Source organism: Schistocerca nitens, chromosome 4 (assembly GCF_023898315.1).
Source record: "Schistocerca nitens isolate TAMUIC-IGC-003100 chromosome 4, iqSchNite1.1, whole genome shotgun sequence".
NCBI classification, from domain to species: Eukaryota; Metazoa; Arthropoda; class Insecta; order Orthoptera; family Acrididae; genus Schistocerca; species Schistocerca nitens.
The window spans coordinates 286,924,837-286,939,744 of NC_064617.1; the positions used below are offsets into that span (position 1 = coordinate 286,924,837).

General features: G+C 37.8%; 1 protein-coding gene across 1 annotated transcript in view; it reads right to left on the minus strand.

The window, feature by feature from the left end:
- Positions 1 to 14,908, minus strand: part of LOC126252254 (uncharacterized) — a 279,447-nt gene that overhangs the window by 58,646 nt on the left and 205,893 nt on the right. Inside the window, exon 9 of the mRNA XM_049953128.1 lies at positions 2,223 to 2,372. Within this exon, the coding sequence (XP_049809085.1) occupies positions 2,223 to 2,372 (150 nt within the window). The remainder of the gene's footprint in view (positions 1 to 2,222; positions 2,373 to 14,908) is intronic.

A 14,908-nucleotide genomic window follows, 5' to 3' on the forward strand; every position in this document is an offset into this window, starting at 1 on the left:
AAATTTTATATCCATATGATTAAAAATTATTTCAAGTTATTTGTACTGATGAGTAATGCAGAAGGTTGAACCTATTTTACAGCTCTCTCCAAAGAAGAAACAGAAAGATACTAATGTAAGCACAAAACTACATAGAAACTTGCAATACAACATAGTATAACAATCCATAACCAAAATGTATAAAAACAGATTTCTACAGATTCTCTCATATAAATTTTCGGGGTTCGAAAACAAATAAATACCCATTCATTTCCTACTGCCTGAAAAGCAGTTAGTAAAAAGAAAGTTTAAAGGCACACTGTTTCCATTTCCACTGTCAAAAAATCTTCAAACAGCCATCAATACTGGTATAGCCTAGCCACAGCCATGAGTAATGTGTGGGTTGATAGAAATTTACTCTTTGTAGTGAAACAAAGGAGAACAAACTACATACATTATCTTTCATGCTGCGAACAGAGTGTGAACCGAGGACTGAACGTGGAAGTAAGAAAACAGTTTAAATTTCAGTAAGAGTAGTTTTATTACAGTCTTGACATAAATATTACTACTCACAAACTTACTGACACATAATGTGTTAGAATAATTCAGGGCACCAACAACAAATACTGATCAATCAGTAATGATTAATTCTTTCAACAAATCTTCCTTTACTATAACTAGTCGTGCCTAAGCTAACATACGAGTGTTGGAACTTAAATAGTGACAACTATTTTTCCATAACTGATACAAAAGAGTTACATGTTTGCACCTGTTACTGTCCTTCAAAGTAGTCACCAGCGTTGTTTAGAACCCATTGCCAGCAATGTGAAAGGCGTAGTATACCATTAGCAGAGCTTGTTCTGTTGATGGTGTGAATGGAGCGGTCTACTGCCTGTCGAATCTCTGGAACAGTTCTGAAGAGAATGCCACGAAGTGGTTCCTTCATCTTTGGAATCAAATCAAAGTCACAAGGACTTAAGTCTGGGGAGTATGGTGGATGGTACAGTACTTCCAAGTCCCATGGACCGAACAGAGCAGCCACAGCTTGCGCTGTATGCGCCCACACATTGTCATGCAAAAGATAGGATGGGTTGCGTAGAAAGTGTTGCCACTGCTTTCCCAAAGCTGGTCGCAGGTTATACTCCAAAAGCGAACAGTAATATAACTTAAGTCCTTGTGACTTTGATTTGATTCCAAAGATGAAGGAACCACTTCGTGGCATCCGCTTCAGAACTGTTCCAGAGATTTGACAGGCAGTAGACCGCTCCATTCACACCATCAACTGAACAGGGTCTGCTAATGGTATACTACACCTTCCAATTATCTGGATAAGGGTTCTACACAATGCTGGTGACTACTTTGAAGGACAGTAACAGGTGAAAACATGTAACTCTTTTGTAGAGGTTGTGACTAAATAGTTGCCACTATTTAAGTTCCAACCCTCGGATAAAAGTACGATTAGTGATCAACATTTTGCTGATGACGACATTTAGAGATGAAGCACAAAAAAAGGGCCTTGGGCATTCATCTTAATTGATTTGGAGGAACCATGCAAAAGCTGAACCTGGATGGTTGGAGGAGATTTGAATTTTCCTCTCATCAAGTGCAATTCCAGTGCTTTAATCACTGTGCTAAGTCATTCACAGCTGCTTACAAACCCACTACATTGCTTCATGAACATATAATGCTTCACATAGAAGCAGTGTGTATTCCACTTTAAGCTTTGAAAATGAATGGCTCTGCAGATTTCAGATGTAATTTTTTTCCATGATATGCAGATCCCATCAGGAAGGAGAACTTTCAGGGATGTAAAACAGGAAATGGCAAAACCATGTCTGAGCAATATCCTTACTTCCAGAAGTTTCACAGGAGAGCTTCTGTGAAGTTTGGAAGGTAGGAAGTACTGGTGGAATTAAAGCGGTGAGTCCTGTTTGCGTAGCTAAGTTGGTAGAACACTTGCCTGCAAAAGGCAAAGGTCTCGAGTTCAAGTCTCACTCCGGCACACAGTTTTAATCTGCCAGGATGTTTCATATCAGTGCACATATCAGTGCATTTCATTCATGACATATTTTTTGTTAATTTATTTTAATGCTAGGAAACTGTTGGGTGAGTGGTAACTTAGAATGCTATATTACATTACTAATGATATTTATCCAGCAAAAAGGTAGGTTTTTATTCTTTAAAATATTTATCAATCATTACATACCTAAGAAAAACAGACAAAATTAATTCTGTACAGTTACCTTGCAAAACAGATCTCTATCAATCATAGTTAGCTGATAAGCCAATGTTGTTGAATTAAAGTTCCACACTGTTAACTTCAGATTCTTTTTCAGCTTCCGTTTAAAATATTGTAGAGTGCTATCATCACAGACATAATAATTTGTTCCAAACTGAGTAAGGAAAGAAAAAAATTTACTTAATTTATTATTCTTACCACAAAATTTTAACTTGAAAATGTGCAGCTGCCTAGTTTTCCATACTTTAATATAAAAAGTAACATAAATTCTTATTTCAGATTTACACAATTTACAATGAAAAATGAAGGAATGTGTTTATCACAAAAAGTAAACAACAGATAGACATTTGTTAATAAGTTACATCTACTCATCAATGATATTTGTAATCAACAGCAAAAAAACTTTAAATAACTAACTGTGACAATCGCAGCCAGAAGCAAAGCCTTCACAAAGATTCAGTAACTGTCAAAATAGTGCAAAAAGAAGTTATTCACTCTGGAATAATAATTTACAGTAAAATCTCACTGATCATACAAAAGGACACTGACAACCTCAAAACATTAGCGTATTTTAATTAAAGGAAGGTGAGGTATTACTACACACATATCTGAGAAATAAATGGATAATTGGTAATGTATGATATAAGAAAAGAGAGACTCCCTTGTTTACATGATACAATTGGAATTTGGAATGAAAATCCATTACAGACTATATAATAATAGGTGAAGAAGTCAGAAGATGCCTGGCAGAAGTGAAAGTACTACCAAGTAGTAATCTCAATGGACACCACTGACTATAGGCAGGGACACTAAAGAAATTTTTAAAAAAGGTACATACACGGGAAAAAGATGCGCAAAAATCTATTGGTAGGGACATTAATGAAATTTAAAAAATGTACATGCTGGGGGAAAACATACATGAAAATCATATGCTGGAAACTGAAAGATGGAGGAACCCATGGGATATACAGGGAGAAGATTGAGACAAAGCTTCTTAAAGATGAGAGGAAATACACAGAGGAAGAATGGAGGAGATCCAACAAGTCCTAGTAGTTAAGGTACTGGAAGAAACATGTGGAAGGACATCCAAAAAAGTCAGACACAAAGAAACTCCATGGTGGAACACAGGAATTGCAGAAGCAGTCAAGAAGAAGAATAATGCATGAAGAGAATGCTACATAAACAGAATGGAAAATAATAGAGACAAATGGAAACAACTAAACAGTGAAGCAACGAAAATGATAACACTGGCTAAGATGACGACTTAGGAAAAATTCACAAAAGAAATGTAGAGTTTCAAGGATGAAAAGAAGACCTTATACCACACATTGGGTATCAGAAGGAAGCAGAAAGAAAATACTTCAAGATTCATCCACAAAGAAGGAAGATCCATATGCGAGGAATAAGTAGTGCTGAAAGTATGGAAAGTTCCAAAAACTACATGAAGAACAGGATGAAACTATTACAAGTGGTAAGGCAGAGGGAGGCAAAAGAAATAAAACCACCACAGAGGAAATAAGAAGAGAAGATCTCTAGATGTTGGATGCAGAGAAAGCTGCATTAGAATTCATTGGCTGTACAGAGTACTGAGGATAGTATGGACATATGGAAAGATACCTCATGATTGGACAAAGGCAATTATTGCACCTATCTTTAAAAAGGACAACAAGGCTCTCTGTGAGAATTACAGTGGAACAGCACTACTTTGCCACTGCATGAAGATTTATGAAAAGATAATTTTTTAGCAAATCAGGAAGAAGATAGAACTACAATTAAGACAGGAGCAACAAGCATTTTGACCTGGAAGATCAATTATAGACACCATATTCACAGCCAGACAGGTTGTAGAAAGGAAATGAGAATTTGAGAAAGACATCTGCTTACATCCACAGATATAAAAAGGCTTATAACACTGTTAGAAGGGAAGAGACATGGGAAGGTCTGAATAGGCTGGAAATGTCAGAAGGAATTCAACTGAGAATAAGAAACATGTACAAAAATTCCCTGAATTGTGTTATAATACACAGCAAAAACTCAGAACGGCTTGTAATGGACTGAGGGGTCGGTAAGGAAGTACGCTCTCACTAGCACTTTTTAATATAATCATAGATAACATCATAAGCAAAGTTTTCCAAGGGTGAACAATAGATGATATGAAAATCATAGCGCATGAAGATGATACAGTGATTTTGGAAGAAAATGAGTGGAAACTGCAAGAACAACTAAATACCTGGCAGCGAGTAATTGAAGTAGCAGGCACGTAAATAAGCTTAACAAAAAGTGAAATAATGAAAATCAGCAGGAAAAATCAAAAAATGAAGGATGTAAGCTGCACTGGAACAACTAGTAAAGAAGTAGATGCTTTCAAGTATCTAGCATGTAAATTACGCGAGAAAGGAAACATCAAGGATGAAATCTCTGACAGAACAAAAAATTGTTTGAAATTTTATTATTGTGTATTGGACATAATTAGAAACTGTAAAATACCTGCCAATGCAAAGATCATGAGATGCAAGTCATATTATCTGCCAGTTTTGACCTATGGATCAGAATGTTGGACTTGGACAAAGAAAGATCTGAGCAGAATACAAGCAATAGATATGCACTTTCTGCATGGGATCCTGAGTAAGATGAGAAGAGGCAGGATAAAGAATGAAACAATGTAAAACAAGCTGCAGATGAAGCTCCTAAAGAGCACTATGAAGAGAAATAAGCGTAAATTGTTTGGCCATGTTAAGAGAATGGGACCAGAAAGACTTCCAAAGAGAGCCCTAGAAAGGCAGAAACTGGAAGAAGGCCAACTAGAACACCACAAATGAGATGGAGAGACCAAGTGAAGGATTATGTGAACCAAAGAGGACTGAAATGGCAGGAGATGTTTGTGGAAGAAAAGAGAAGCCTGGAAGAGACTCCGTGAATGATCTGCGGCTTTCAGAAAGAAAACGAATATGTAAATGCAACTCTATCATTAAGTTACATAAAAGATGTATCGTATTATAAATCATATTGTAATATTGCATGCTAGTGTATATAATATTGTGTATGTTGTATGTATATTGTTTGCAGAATTGTTGTTTTTCATGGAATGTTAAATGTAATATTGTATACCTTGTACTGTATTGCATGTATAAACCCTGTTGTATATAAAAGCACATTTTGCATATGACATTGAACAAGTCAAGTTATAAGTACATTTCTGAAAGTGATTACTAAGCATACTTATTTAAAGTTACAAAGAAACACTTTATACCTTAAGTATTTATATAACATTCATCATAAATTTAAATATTCTTCAGTAGGGTAAAAGCAGTGAACATGACTTTAGAGATTTTCCAAAGGTTTTGACCTCAGTAATACCTTTTAAGTTTCCAGGAAGTTTATTATAAAGTTAACTCCCATGTGGACAGTACCCTTTTGTTATAAGTAAAGTTTTGTTCTGTCCAGTCAAGTAATCATGTATAACGCAGTTTTTTTGCACTCTGCTGTCATTACCTACTACATTTATTGTAAGGAATATAAGAGTTTCCATAGTGTATGCACTTGGTAATGGAAGAATACCAGATATCTTACATAGGGGTTTGCAAGAGTCTCTAGGTTTTTATCCAAACATGATTCTAATGGCCCTGTTTTGTAGTGTGGAAGTGCTATTAGCCGTTTTAGAGTTTCCCCAGAAAGTGACTCCATATTTAAGGCAAGAATTGAAGTAGGTGTAATATGCATTCATTACTGTTTTCTCACTATAGCATGATTTTAGTGAGCAAAGAAGGTAACATATCTTGCTCAGTTCTGCAATAACCCATTAGCGCTGTGCGTTGCCATATGGAAATGTTTGTAACACTTTTTTAAAATCATTGATTCCATCAACGAAGCGAGAGTATTGGCAGCACTGGATTCCGTTCCACAAGAGTGTAAAGATCACTACAATGCAACAGTTTTAACAATAAATTTAAATTCTGCAGCGTAAGCAGTGTTGCAAGTCGTCGTTTGCTGAATGACGAAGAAATATGGAGTATAAGTTCATGTAAGTATGTTTTACACAGTAACTTATGATATATAATTTGGTTTCTTAGTATGGTTGTTTTGTGTGTGTAAAAGCCATCAAACGGAAAAGCAAGAAGATCGCGAAAATACGAGTGACCGATCGTACTTTAAAAACAACATTTCAAGTGTTCCCGTTGATGTCTCAGTAAACTCAGTAAGCCAAAAACCGGAAGATAAATATAAATGGAAGGTGGTGACATACAGCAAAAGGAAAAACAAGGTGACAGATACGCAACAAAAGGAAAATGACTTTTTAGAATTGGCGATTCACTGCTGAAGAATATCGCTGTCCCCAATTGCAAGATCGACGTACGACCTGGAATTAGAACGCATCAACTCGGTAAACATTTTAAAAATATGGTAAATGCAAGACAAAATACTACAGAACCAGATTCTGAAACCAGACATAACTATAATGGGGTATTTATACATGTTGGAACGAATTCGTTAAGGAGCAGCAGTGAGGAAGAAATGGCAAGTGAAACAAGAAACATGATTCGTTCTGCAAGAAATATGTATGCAGGATCTCGTCTGATACTTAGCGGAATCATAAACAGAAGGTCGGTGAGTGAAAAATGTATCGCCAAAATAAACTGTGCTCTTAAAGAACAATGTGATCGTCTTGGGGCAATTTTTATAGACCCAAACAAATTCCTATGTGAAAACTCACTTGCGAAGGATGGCTTGCATTTAAATAGACTGGGGTCTGTAACATTCAGCAGAATGTTTGCAGATGTCTGCAAAATCATTAGACTCAATGGAAACTAATATGGCCTGAAAGGGGTGATAAATCATACACTCCAGCTGGGAAAGAAAAATATAAGCACCATACAAAAAAAGACGATACTAAAGAATTTGCCCCAGAATACAGCTCACAACATGTAAACCAACAAAAGAAAAATTACATAAAAGTACTTCATCAAAATATTCAATACTTTGGTAACAAAAAATTAGAAGCAGAAGTACTGCTGAGTGAAGTAAGACCAGACATATTATGCATAAGTGAACATGTACTAACTGAAAGTAAAATACATAATGTTGCAATAAAGGACTACAAACTAGCTAGTTACTTTTGCAGATCTAAATATAAGGGTGGCGGCATTTGTATATATATTAAAACAGGTACTCTATCAAAGAATGTAAACAGTGAAGCTGCTACATTACCCATAGCTAGAGAAAAAGATTTTGAAGTTACTGGTATAGTGGCAGAGGATTTTAGAGTGTTTTGTGTGTACAGGTCACCATGTGGCAATATTAGCATCTTTCTAAAAAAAATTGCTTGCTTACTGAGAATGAATATGAAGAGAAATCTTATTATATGTGTAGACTTCAACATTGACATGGGAAAAAGACACAAAAATTAGACAGGATTTTGAAGAATTGTTAATACAGCATAACATGAAAGTGACAATAACTGCACCAACAAGAGTGACTTCACAAAGTGAGACAGTTATTGACAACATAATTACTAATATGTGTAACTATGAGTCACATGTAGTTCAGACAGAAATATCTGATCATCATGGACAACTAATCAGCTTTTTCAGAAGTAATGACACAGTATCAGAACCAAAACAAAAAACCAAAGAAATTAGGATCATCAGTGAACAAAATATCAACATCTTTAGAACAATGTTAAGTAAGGAAACCTGGAATGAAACCCTATAGGCCCAGAGTGTAAATGAAAAATATGATGCATTTATTTCAACAATTAAGTACCATTTTAATGTAGCATTTCCCAAAGTAAAGAGACAAGAAAGGCAGCAAGATCAAACACAGTGGATTACCAGTGAAATACTAGAACAGCGAAGGAAGCTTCAAGATGTGAGATGGATGGGCGAAGCTGAAAACTATAAAATGTTAAAAAAGAAGTATAGAAAAACAATAAGAGAAGCCAAAGCAAGAGCAATTGACACCACTATAGCGAACTCAAAAAACAAGGCATAGGCAGCTTGGAATGCAATCAATGCTGAAAGAAAGGAAAAATATGGGTCAAACAAAGAAGAAGGTATTAGGTCAATTAAAATAGACAACACAGTGGTCACAGATGGTATGGAAATAGCAAACATACTGAATAATAACTATATCAGAGTAGTACAAAACTTAAAATTGGAAAGAAATAGTCAAAAAACAGAAGGGTATTAAGGTACCAAAAAGATCATGCAGTACTATGTTCTTAAGACCAGTCACGAAAGATGAATTGCGGAAAACTATACAGAAACTGAAGTCCAAGAAATCAGCTGGTGATGATGGAGTGACTGTGTGGGGAAACTCAAACAAACAAGAGACAAAACGAGTGTTCACATTACAAAAAAAAGCAATTAGGACCATTTTAAGAAGAAAGACCTCTGAAACGTGCAGAAACTGTTTCAAGAATTTAGGTATCTTAACTTTTTCATCGTTGTATATATACAAAACAATAATGTACATCACAAAAGGTAGTGACGACTGGATTACAAATGCTAGTGTACACACCCACAATACAAGAAGGAAGAATGAAGTACGGAGCATACCCCACCGACTGGCAATGCTAGAAAAAGGACCCCAGTACTCTGGTATCAGACTACTAAGAAGTCTGCCCAAAAACCTGCAAGATAATGTACTTCACAATGACTTTCCAAAGAAACTTAAAGACTATCTCATTGAAAAAGAGTTTTACAGTGTTGCAGAATACTTATGCCATTAAATTTGTATATATTGTTACTCATTATCAGTGATGTAAAAATGTAAGCTAAAGGTGTAGAAAAATAAGTGATAAAGAATGTTAATACTTTGACATGTCCTATATTACACGTACATTTACTGTACACAATGTAATCTTACAGGATCAAATAAATTCAATTCAATTCAATTCTTTAAATACTCAAATATATATTCTTTGGAGGTTACTGCTTGCTGTGAAATAAATTACGTTCATTTAGGCTGTTTGAATGTCGGTGTTGCCATATGGCAATGCTAGGCACTTGTACTCAGTAAAAGGATGAATTTTCTCTTTTTTGTTTTAGAAGAAGTTTCTCGCTTGCTAAGGCGCTGGAGATTCTTTATAATGACGATATTGAAGGTGATGTGTTTGTTGAGACCCCAGATCCGAATAGAGAAGAATGATGGATTATTGTATGTGCGGTGGCTGGACAACTCAGTTGTCACAATGATCTCTTCTTCATGTGGTGCACAAGAAGTTGGCCAAGTCAAGAGATTCTCGCAACTAAAAAAGCGAAATATAATGATTCCCAGACCAAAACTGGTAGCCAAATATAATACATATATGGGAGGTACTGATCAGATGGATCAGAATCTAGCATGGTATCTCATTGCAATAAGAAGCAAGAAATGGTACTGATGTCTCTTTACACAGATGTTAGATGTCGCCATTCAAAACAGTTGGATTTTGCATAATAAAGCAACGAACCAAACTATTTCTCAGCTTCATTTCCAGAGAGAAGTGGCAACAGTGTACTTGCAAAGACACCAAGCTTTACCAAAAGGAGCTGGGAGACCATCTGCATCAAGGGCATGTTCCGACAGTCACATATCAGATTCAATTAGGTTTGATAAGACTGACCACCTCGCCCAGCACACAGAAGGAAAGAAGAAGAAAAGGTGTGCACACAAGGACTGTAAATCTATTGTGAGAACAATGTGTTCAAAGTGTACTGTGGGATTGTGCATTGATTGTTTTATTCCATTTCATGTAAAATAATGCTGAGTTCAAGGTTTGATTTTTGATTATTAATTGTACTGTGTTACAAAGTATCAATTGTATGGTGAAGACTGAATAATAAATTTGCACAAAACTTGTATATGTAATAAAAAATTTCAATAACCTACTTATTTTAATTGAAATTGTAATCCATATAAATTTAGGTAGTGAAAGCGCCTAGCATTGCCATATGGCAACATCAAATATCTCGCTAACGGCGGTAATGACTTTCGTCGAAATAACTCTGTTGTGTAATTTATACCTTTTACAGACATAATAACACAATTTAAAAAAAAAAAAATCACGAAAAAATTAATTCCGGCGCTAATGGGTTAAGATATTCAATATGCTTATTGCATTTTACATCACTGTGCACCATGTCCTATGAATTTGGTTTCAGTACCGTTACTAACTAGTTCTTCATTGATAAAGACCAATGGGATAAACATGATCTTATTCAGAATGTTGTGGAATGTTAGTGCAGTCATTTTTTTACTATTTATTACAAGTTGATTATTCTGTGCCCAACTGCTAAGTTGTTTTGTGACAAAGTTTACTGATTGCCATTATTGTTCTTTGCTGTCTCCCTTTAGTACAATACTGGTATCATCTGCAAATATGATCTGTTTTGTGTGCATCCACATTTAAGTTGAGATTATTTATATACACCAGGAACAGAAGGTGTCCCCATTACTGATCCTTGGGGTACCCCATATTTAATTTGTTTACAGTCTGATATGTGTTCAGATACAGCTTTTAGGTGGATATTTGTGTGCTTGATGCACACTGCCTGCTTATGATTGCTCAGTTGATGGACAAACCTCAAATACCATATTTTTAAAGCTTTGACAGCAGAATCTGATGGTCCACTATGTCAAAAGATTTTGAAAGGTTAATAAATATTCCTATTAATTCCTGATTCTTGTCCATTAAGCTTAATATAGAATTTATGCACTCATAAATAGCAGTTGTTGTTGATCTCTTACTTCTGAATCCATGTTGTTCATTACACAGGATATTGTTTTATTTAAAAATTTCATAAGTTTGGCAAACATTACTTTTCTAATAATTTTGAAATGCAGGAGGAAACTGTGATTAATCTGTCATTATTTACATTATCTTTCTCACCTTTTTATATACATAATGATTTTATATGTTTTAAATACATCACGTAAAGTCCTGGTCTGAAGTGAGCAGCTACATAAGTGTGTAAATATTTCAATTAGGTTTGGTGCACTTTTCTTTAAGATTGGTGCAGGGACACCATCAATGCCTTCTGAGTAGGAATTTTTTTAGTCCTTTTATTGCATTAGCTACTTCATCTTGTGAGAAAGAACAGATATACATGATCCTCTACAAGCACTTACTTTGTGTTCACTGGTTTGAGTGCTCTTATGTAAATTTGATTGTGTTGTATTATCAGCAACATGTGAAAAATTTTTTAAAACTGTTGACTACTTTTAAGGGGTTTGTCACTTTTTTATTTTATTTTTGTGATAGTGTTATATTTTTTCACAATGGTCTGTGTTCACCAGATTCTTTTTTTATGACACTCCACATTGCCTTCACTTTATTATATGAATTATAAATGTATTCATCACTATTATTTATTTTTGTTGCTCTTATTACTTTTCTTAGTACGTTTGGAGTATTATTTATAGAATATGTGTATTCATGTGAGCAATTTTTTTATTTACACATTTCATGAAGTTGTCTTTTCTTCTGGCATGAAACCTTTATTCCTATTGTGATCGAACTGTTTGTCCTAGAATTCCCCCTTATAGTTACAATTTTCAGTGGGAAGACAATTTGAAAGAAATGGATTAATGTATAAATGAAAGTGCAGAATGTTTCATTGATATCGTTAATTTTGTAAACCTGTGACAATTTTTCTTTTATATTAAGCTGTTGAAGTGGTTTACATTATCCTGATTATACCTTCTACTTGTGGTTCTAACAAACATGTAATAACAGTGCATTTCATTTTTAGTATAATATTTGAGCAAGATGGTAGCTAAATCCTGCACTGAAATCTTTTTGTGAAGTGTTGCGTAAACTTTTCTTGACTAGAAATTGAACTAAAACTGTTTCACTAGGTTCTGTTACTCGTGTAGCAGCTTTTACTTCAGCCATTAAATTATTGGATGTTGCAAGGTTCAAAAGTGGCTCTCGGTTTTTACTATTTGTGAGGAAATCAATACTGAAGTTGCCGCAGATTATCAACTCACAATAAATTTTATTTACATTATTTAGTAATGACTGCATTTTGTTTAAGAATAGTTTAAAATTTCCAGATGTTAATCAGCAACTGTAGCAATAATCAGGTTGAAATGAATCATATTTATAGCTGCAATTTCATTATCCTTTTTGAAATTTGTTCTCATTAATTCAGGTAGGGCAGTTGTTGTTGTGGTCTTCATTCCAGAGACTGGTTTGATGCAGCCCTCCATGCTACTCACTGCTGCGCAAGCTTCTTCATCTCCAGTAAGTCCTAAATATTTCACTGTGAGTCAGGGTGGTGGGTTGGTTGCAGATGAAGAGTCAGAATTTTTTTTTTCTTTATTGTTATTTCACTACCCAAAATGGGGCGGACTGGCAGCGGCACAATACGCCACTCTTCAGCCAAGAGAGTTACAGACACAACATAGTCAAATGAGAAAACAACACATAACAGAGAATGGTATAGAGTGATTGGGGGAAAAAAATTAGATGAGTATAAACTGTAGATTTAAAAACAACATAGACAAGAGCCACACACACATGTGAAGAATGAACACAGTGAGTCGACACGATAAACAAAGAAACACCAGTGGGAACACAAACGAATGATGCTGGCGACACTGTTGGTGCTGGTGGAATGTATCACTGAACCCAACACTGGAGTTAACACTGACACCACAACGAAAACATTAAAAATCACTGCAGCGAAGGGGACCTACCACCGGGTGAAGGGAGGAGGGGGGAAGAAAAGGGAGGGGGAGAGATGGTAGGGGGAAACCTGGAGGGGGGTAGGAGGGGGTAGTGGAGCGGAGAAGGAAAGGAGCTGGAAGCCTGCGGGGAAGGTGGGGGGGGGGGGGGCAGGGGTGGTGGTGGAAAGGAGAAAGGAGGTATTCCGCAGGGGAAAAGAGGATGAAAGGAAGGGGGAGAGGGAGGGAGAGAGGGAGCCCTGAGGAGGGTGGGGTGAAGGAGGAGGGATTCGATCTGGTAGGAGGGGTAGATGGAAGGCATGAGGACATCATCCGGGAGGAGGAGTTGGCGGGAGCCACCTTGGGCGAGGGTATGGAGTGTGTGGAGATGGAGACAAGACGGGACACTGTGGTACAGGCGCAGCAGCAGGCTAGGGTGGGAGAGGATGGGGGAAACCAAAGGATGGGAGGGATCCAGTTTGCAGGAGATGTATAGGATCCGTATTCGTTCTAGGTACAGGAGGAGATGGGGGAAGGGAATCAGATCATAAACGATCCACGTGGGGGATGGGAGACGGATGTGATAAGCGAGGCGGAGTGCATGGTGCTCAAGGATTTGGAGGGATTTGTAGTATGTGGGGGTGGGGTGTGTGTGGACATAATGTAGGATGGGGCGGATCAGGGACTTATAGGTATGTAGGATAGTGGGAGGGTCTAAGCCCCATTTTCGACCAGAGAGGAGTTTGAGGAGACAGAGACCGTTACGTGCCTTGGCTTGGACTGTGAGGAGATGGGGGGTCCAGGAAAGGCGGCGGTTCAGGGTGATGCCAAGGTACTTGAAGGTGGGAGTGACGGCAATGGGGCAGACATAGATGGTAAGGTATAAATCTAGGAGGCTGAAGGAGGGGGTGGTGTGGCCTACAATGATTGCCTAGGTCTTGGAGGGATTGATCTTAAGAAGCCATTGGTTGCACCATGCGGTGAGCAGGTCGAGGTGGCACTGGAGGAGGTACTGGGAACATTGGAGAGAGGGGGCAAGAGCAAGGAAGGCAGTGTCATTGGCATATTGCAGGAGATGGACGGGTGGTGGGGACTGTGGCATGTCCGCCGTCTATAAGAGGTAGAGGAGATGGGAAAGGACGGAGCCTTGGGGCACACCTGCGGAGGGGTAGAAGGTGTAAGAGTTGGAGTTGTGGATGGTAAAATAGGAGCGGCAATGAGAGAGGAAGGAGGCTATCAGGCGAACATAGTTGATGGGGAGGGCATAAGTCTGGAGTTTGAAGAGGAGGCCGGGATGCCATACATGGTCGTAGGCATGTTCAAGGTCAAGGGACACAAAGATGGTAGAGCGATGGGAATTGAGGTGAGTGAAAGAAGGTGTGTCAGGTGGAGGAGGAGATCATTGGCAGAGAAGGAAGGTTGGAAGCCAAATTGGGTCAAGGGAAAGAGGCAGTGTTGGTGGAGGTGGTGGTGAATGCGATGGGTAAGGATGGACTCTAGGACCTTGCTGAAGACCGATGTGAGACTGATAGGGCAATAGGAGGGTGTGTCAGAAGGGGGTTTGGCAGGTTTGGGAAACATAAGGAACCAGCAAGTCTTCCACAGGCTGGGGTAGAAGCCGGTGGAGAGGACAACATTATAGAGGGTGACTAGGACTGTAAGGAAGGGGAGGGGGGCTTGTTTGAGGTGGCGGTATGTAATACGATCATGGCCGGGAGCCGTGTTGCATTTGGTGCGTAATGTGGTGCAGGGTCTTGTGTGATGATGGGGGTGTTGAGATCGAACGGTGGTGTGGCCCCCAAGTACTCGAAGCTAGGAACCAGTGGGGGGAGAGAAGTGTCAGTGCAGTCCTGGATCTCAGGGAAGAGGGAGTAATCAAACCGGGGATTGTCAGGGCCAGAAAGGATGTCAGACAGGTGGGAGGCAAAATGATTGGTCTTACTATTATCGTCTGGGAAAGGGTGGTCATTGTGTAGGAGAGGATAGTGGGGAGAAGGTTTCATGCCAGTAAAGTGGTGGAAGGCTGACCAGTACTTGGAGGAG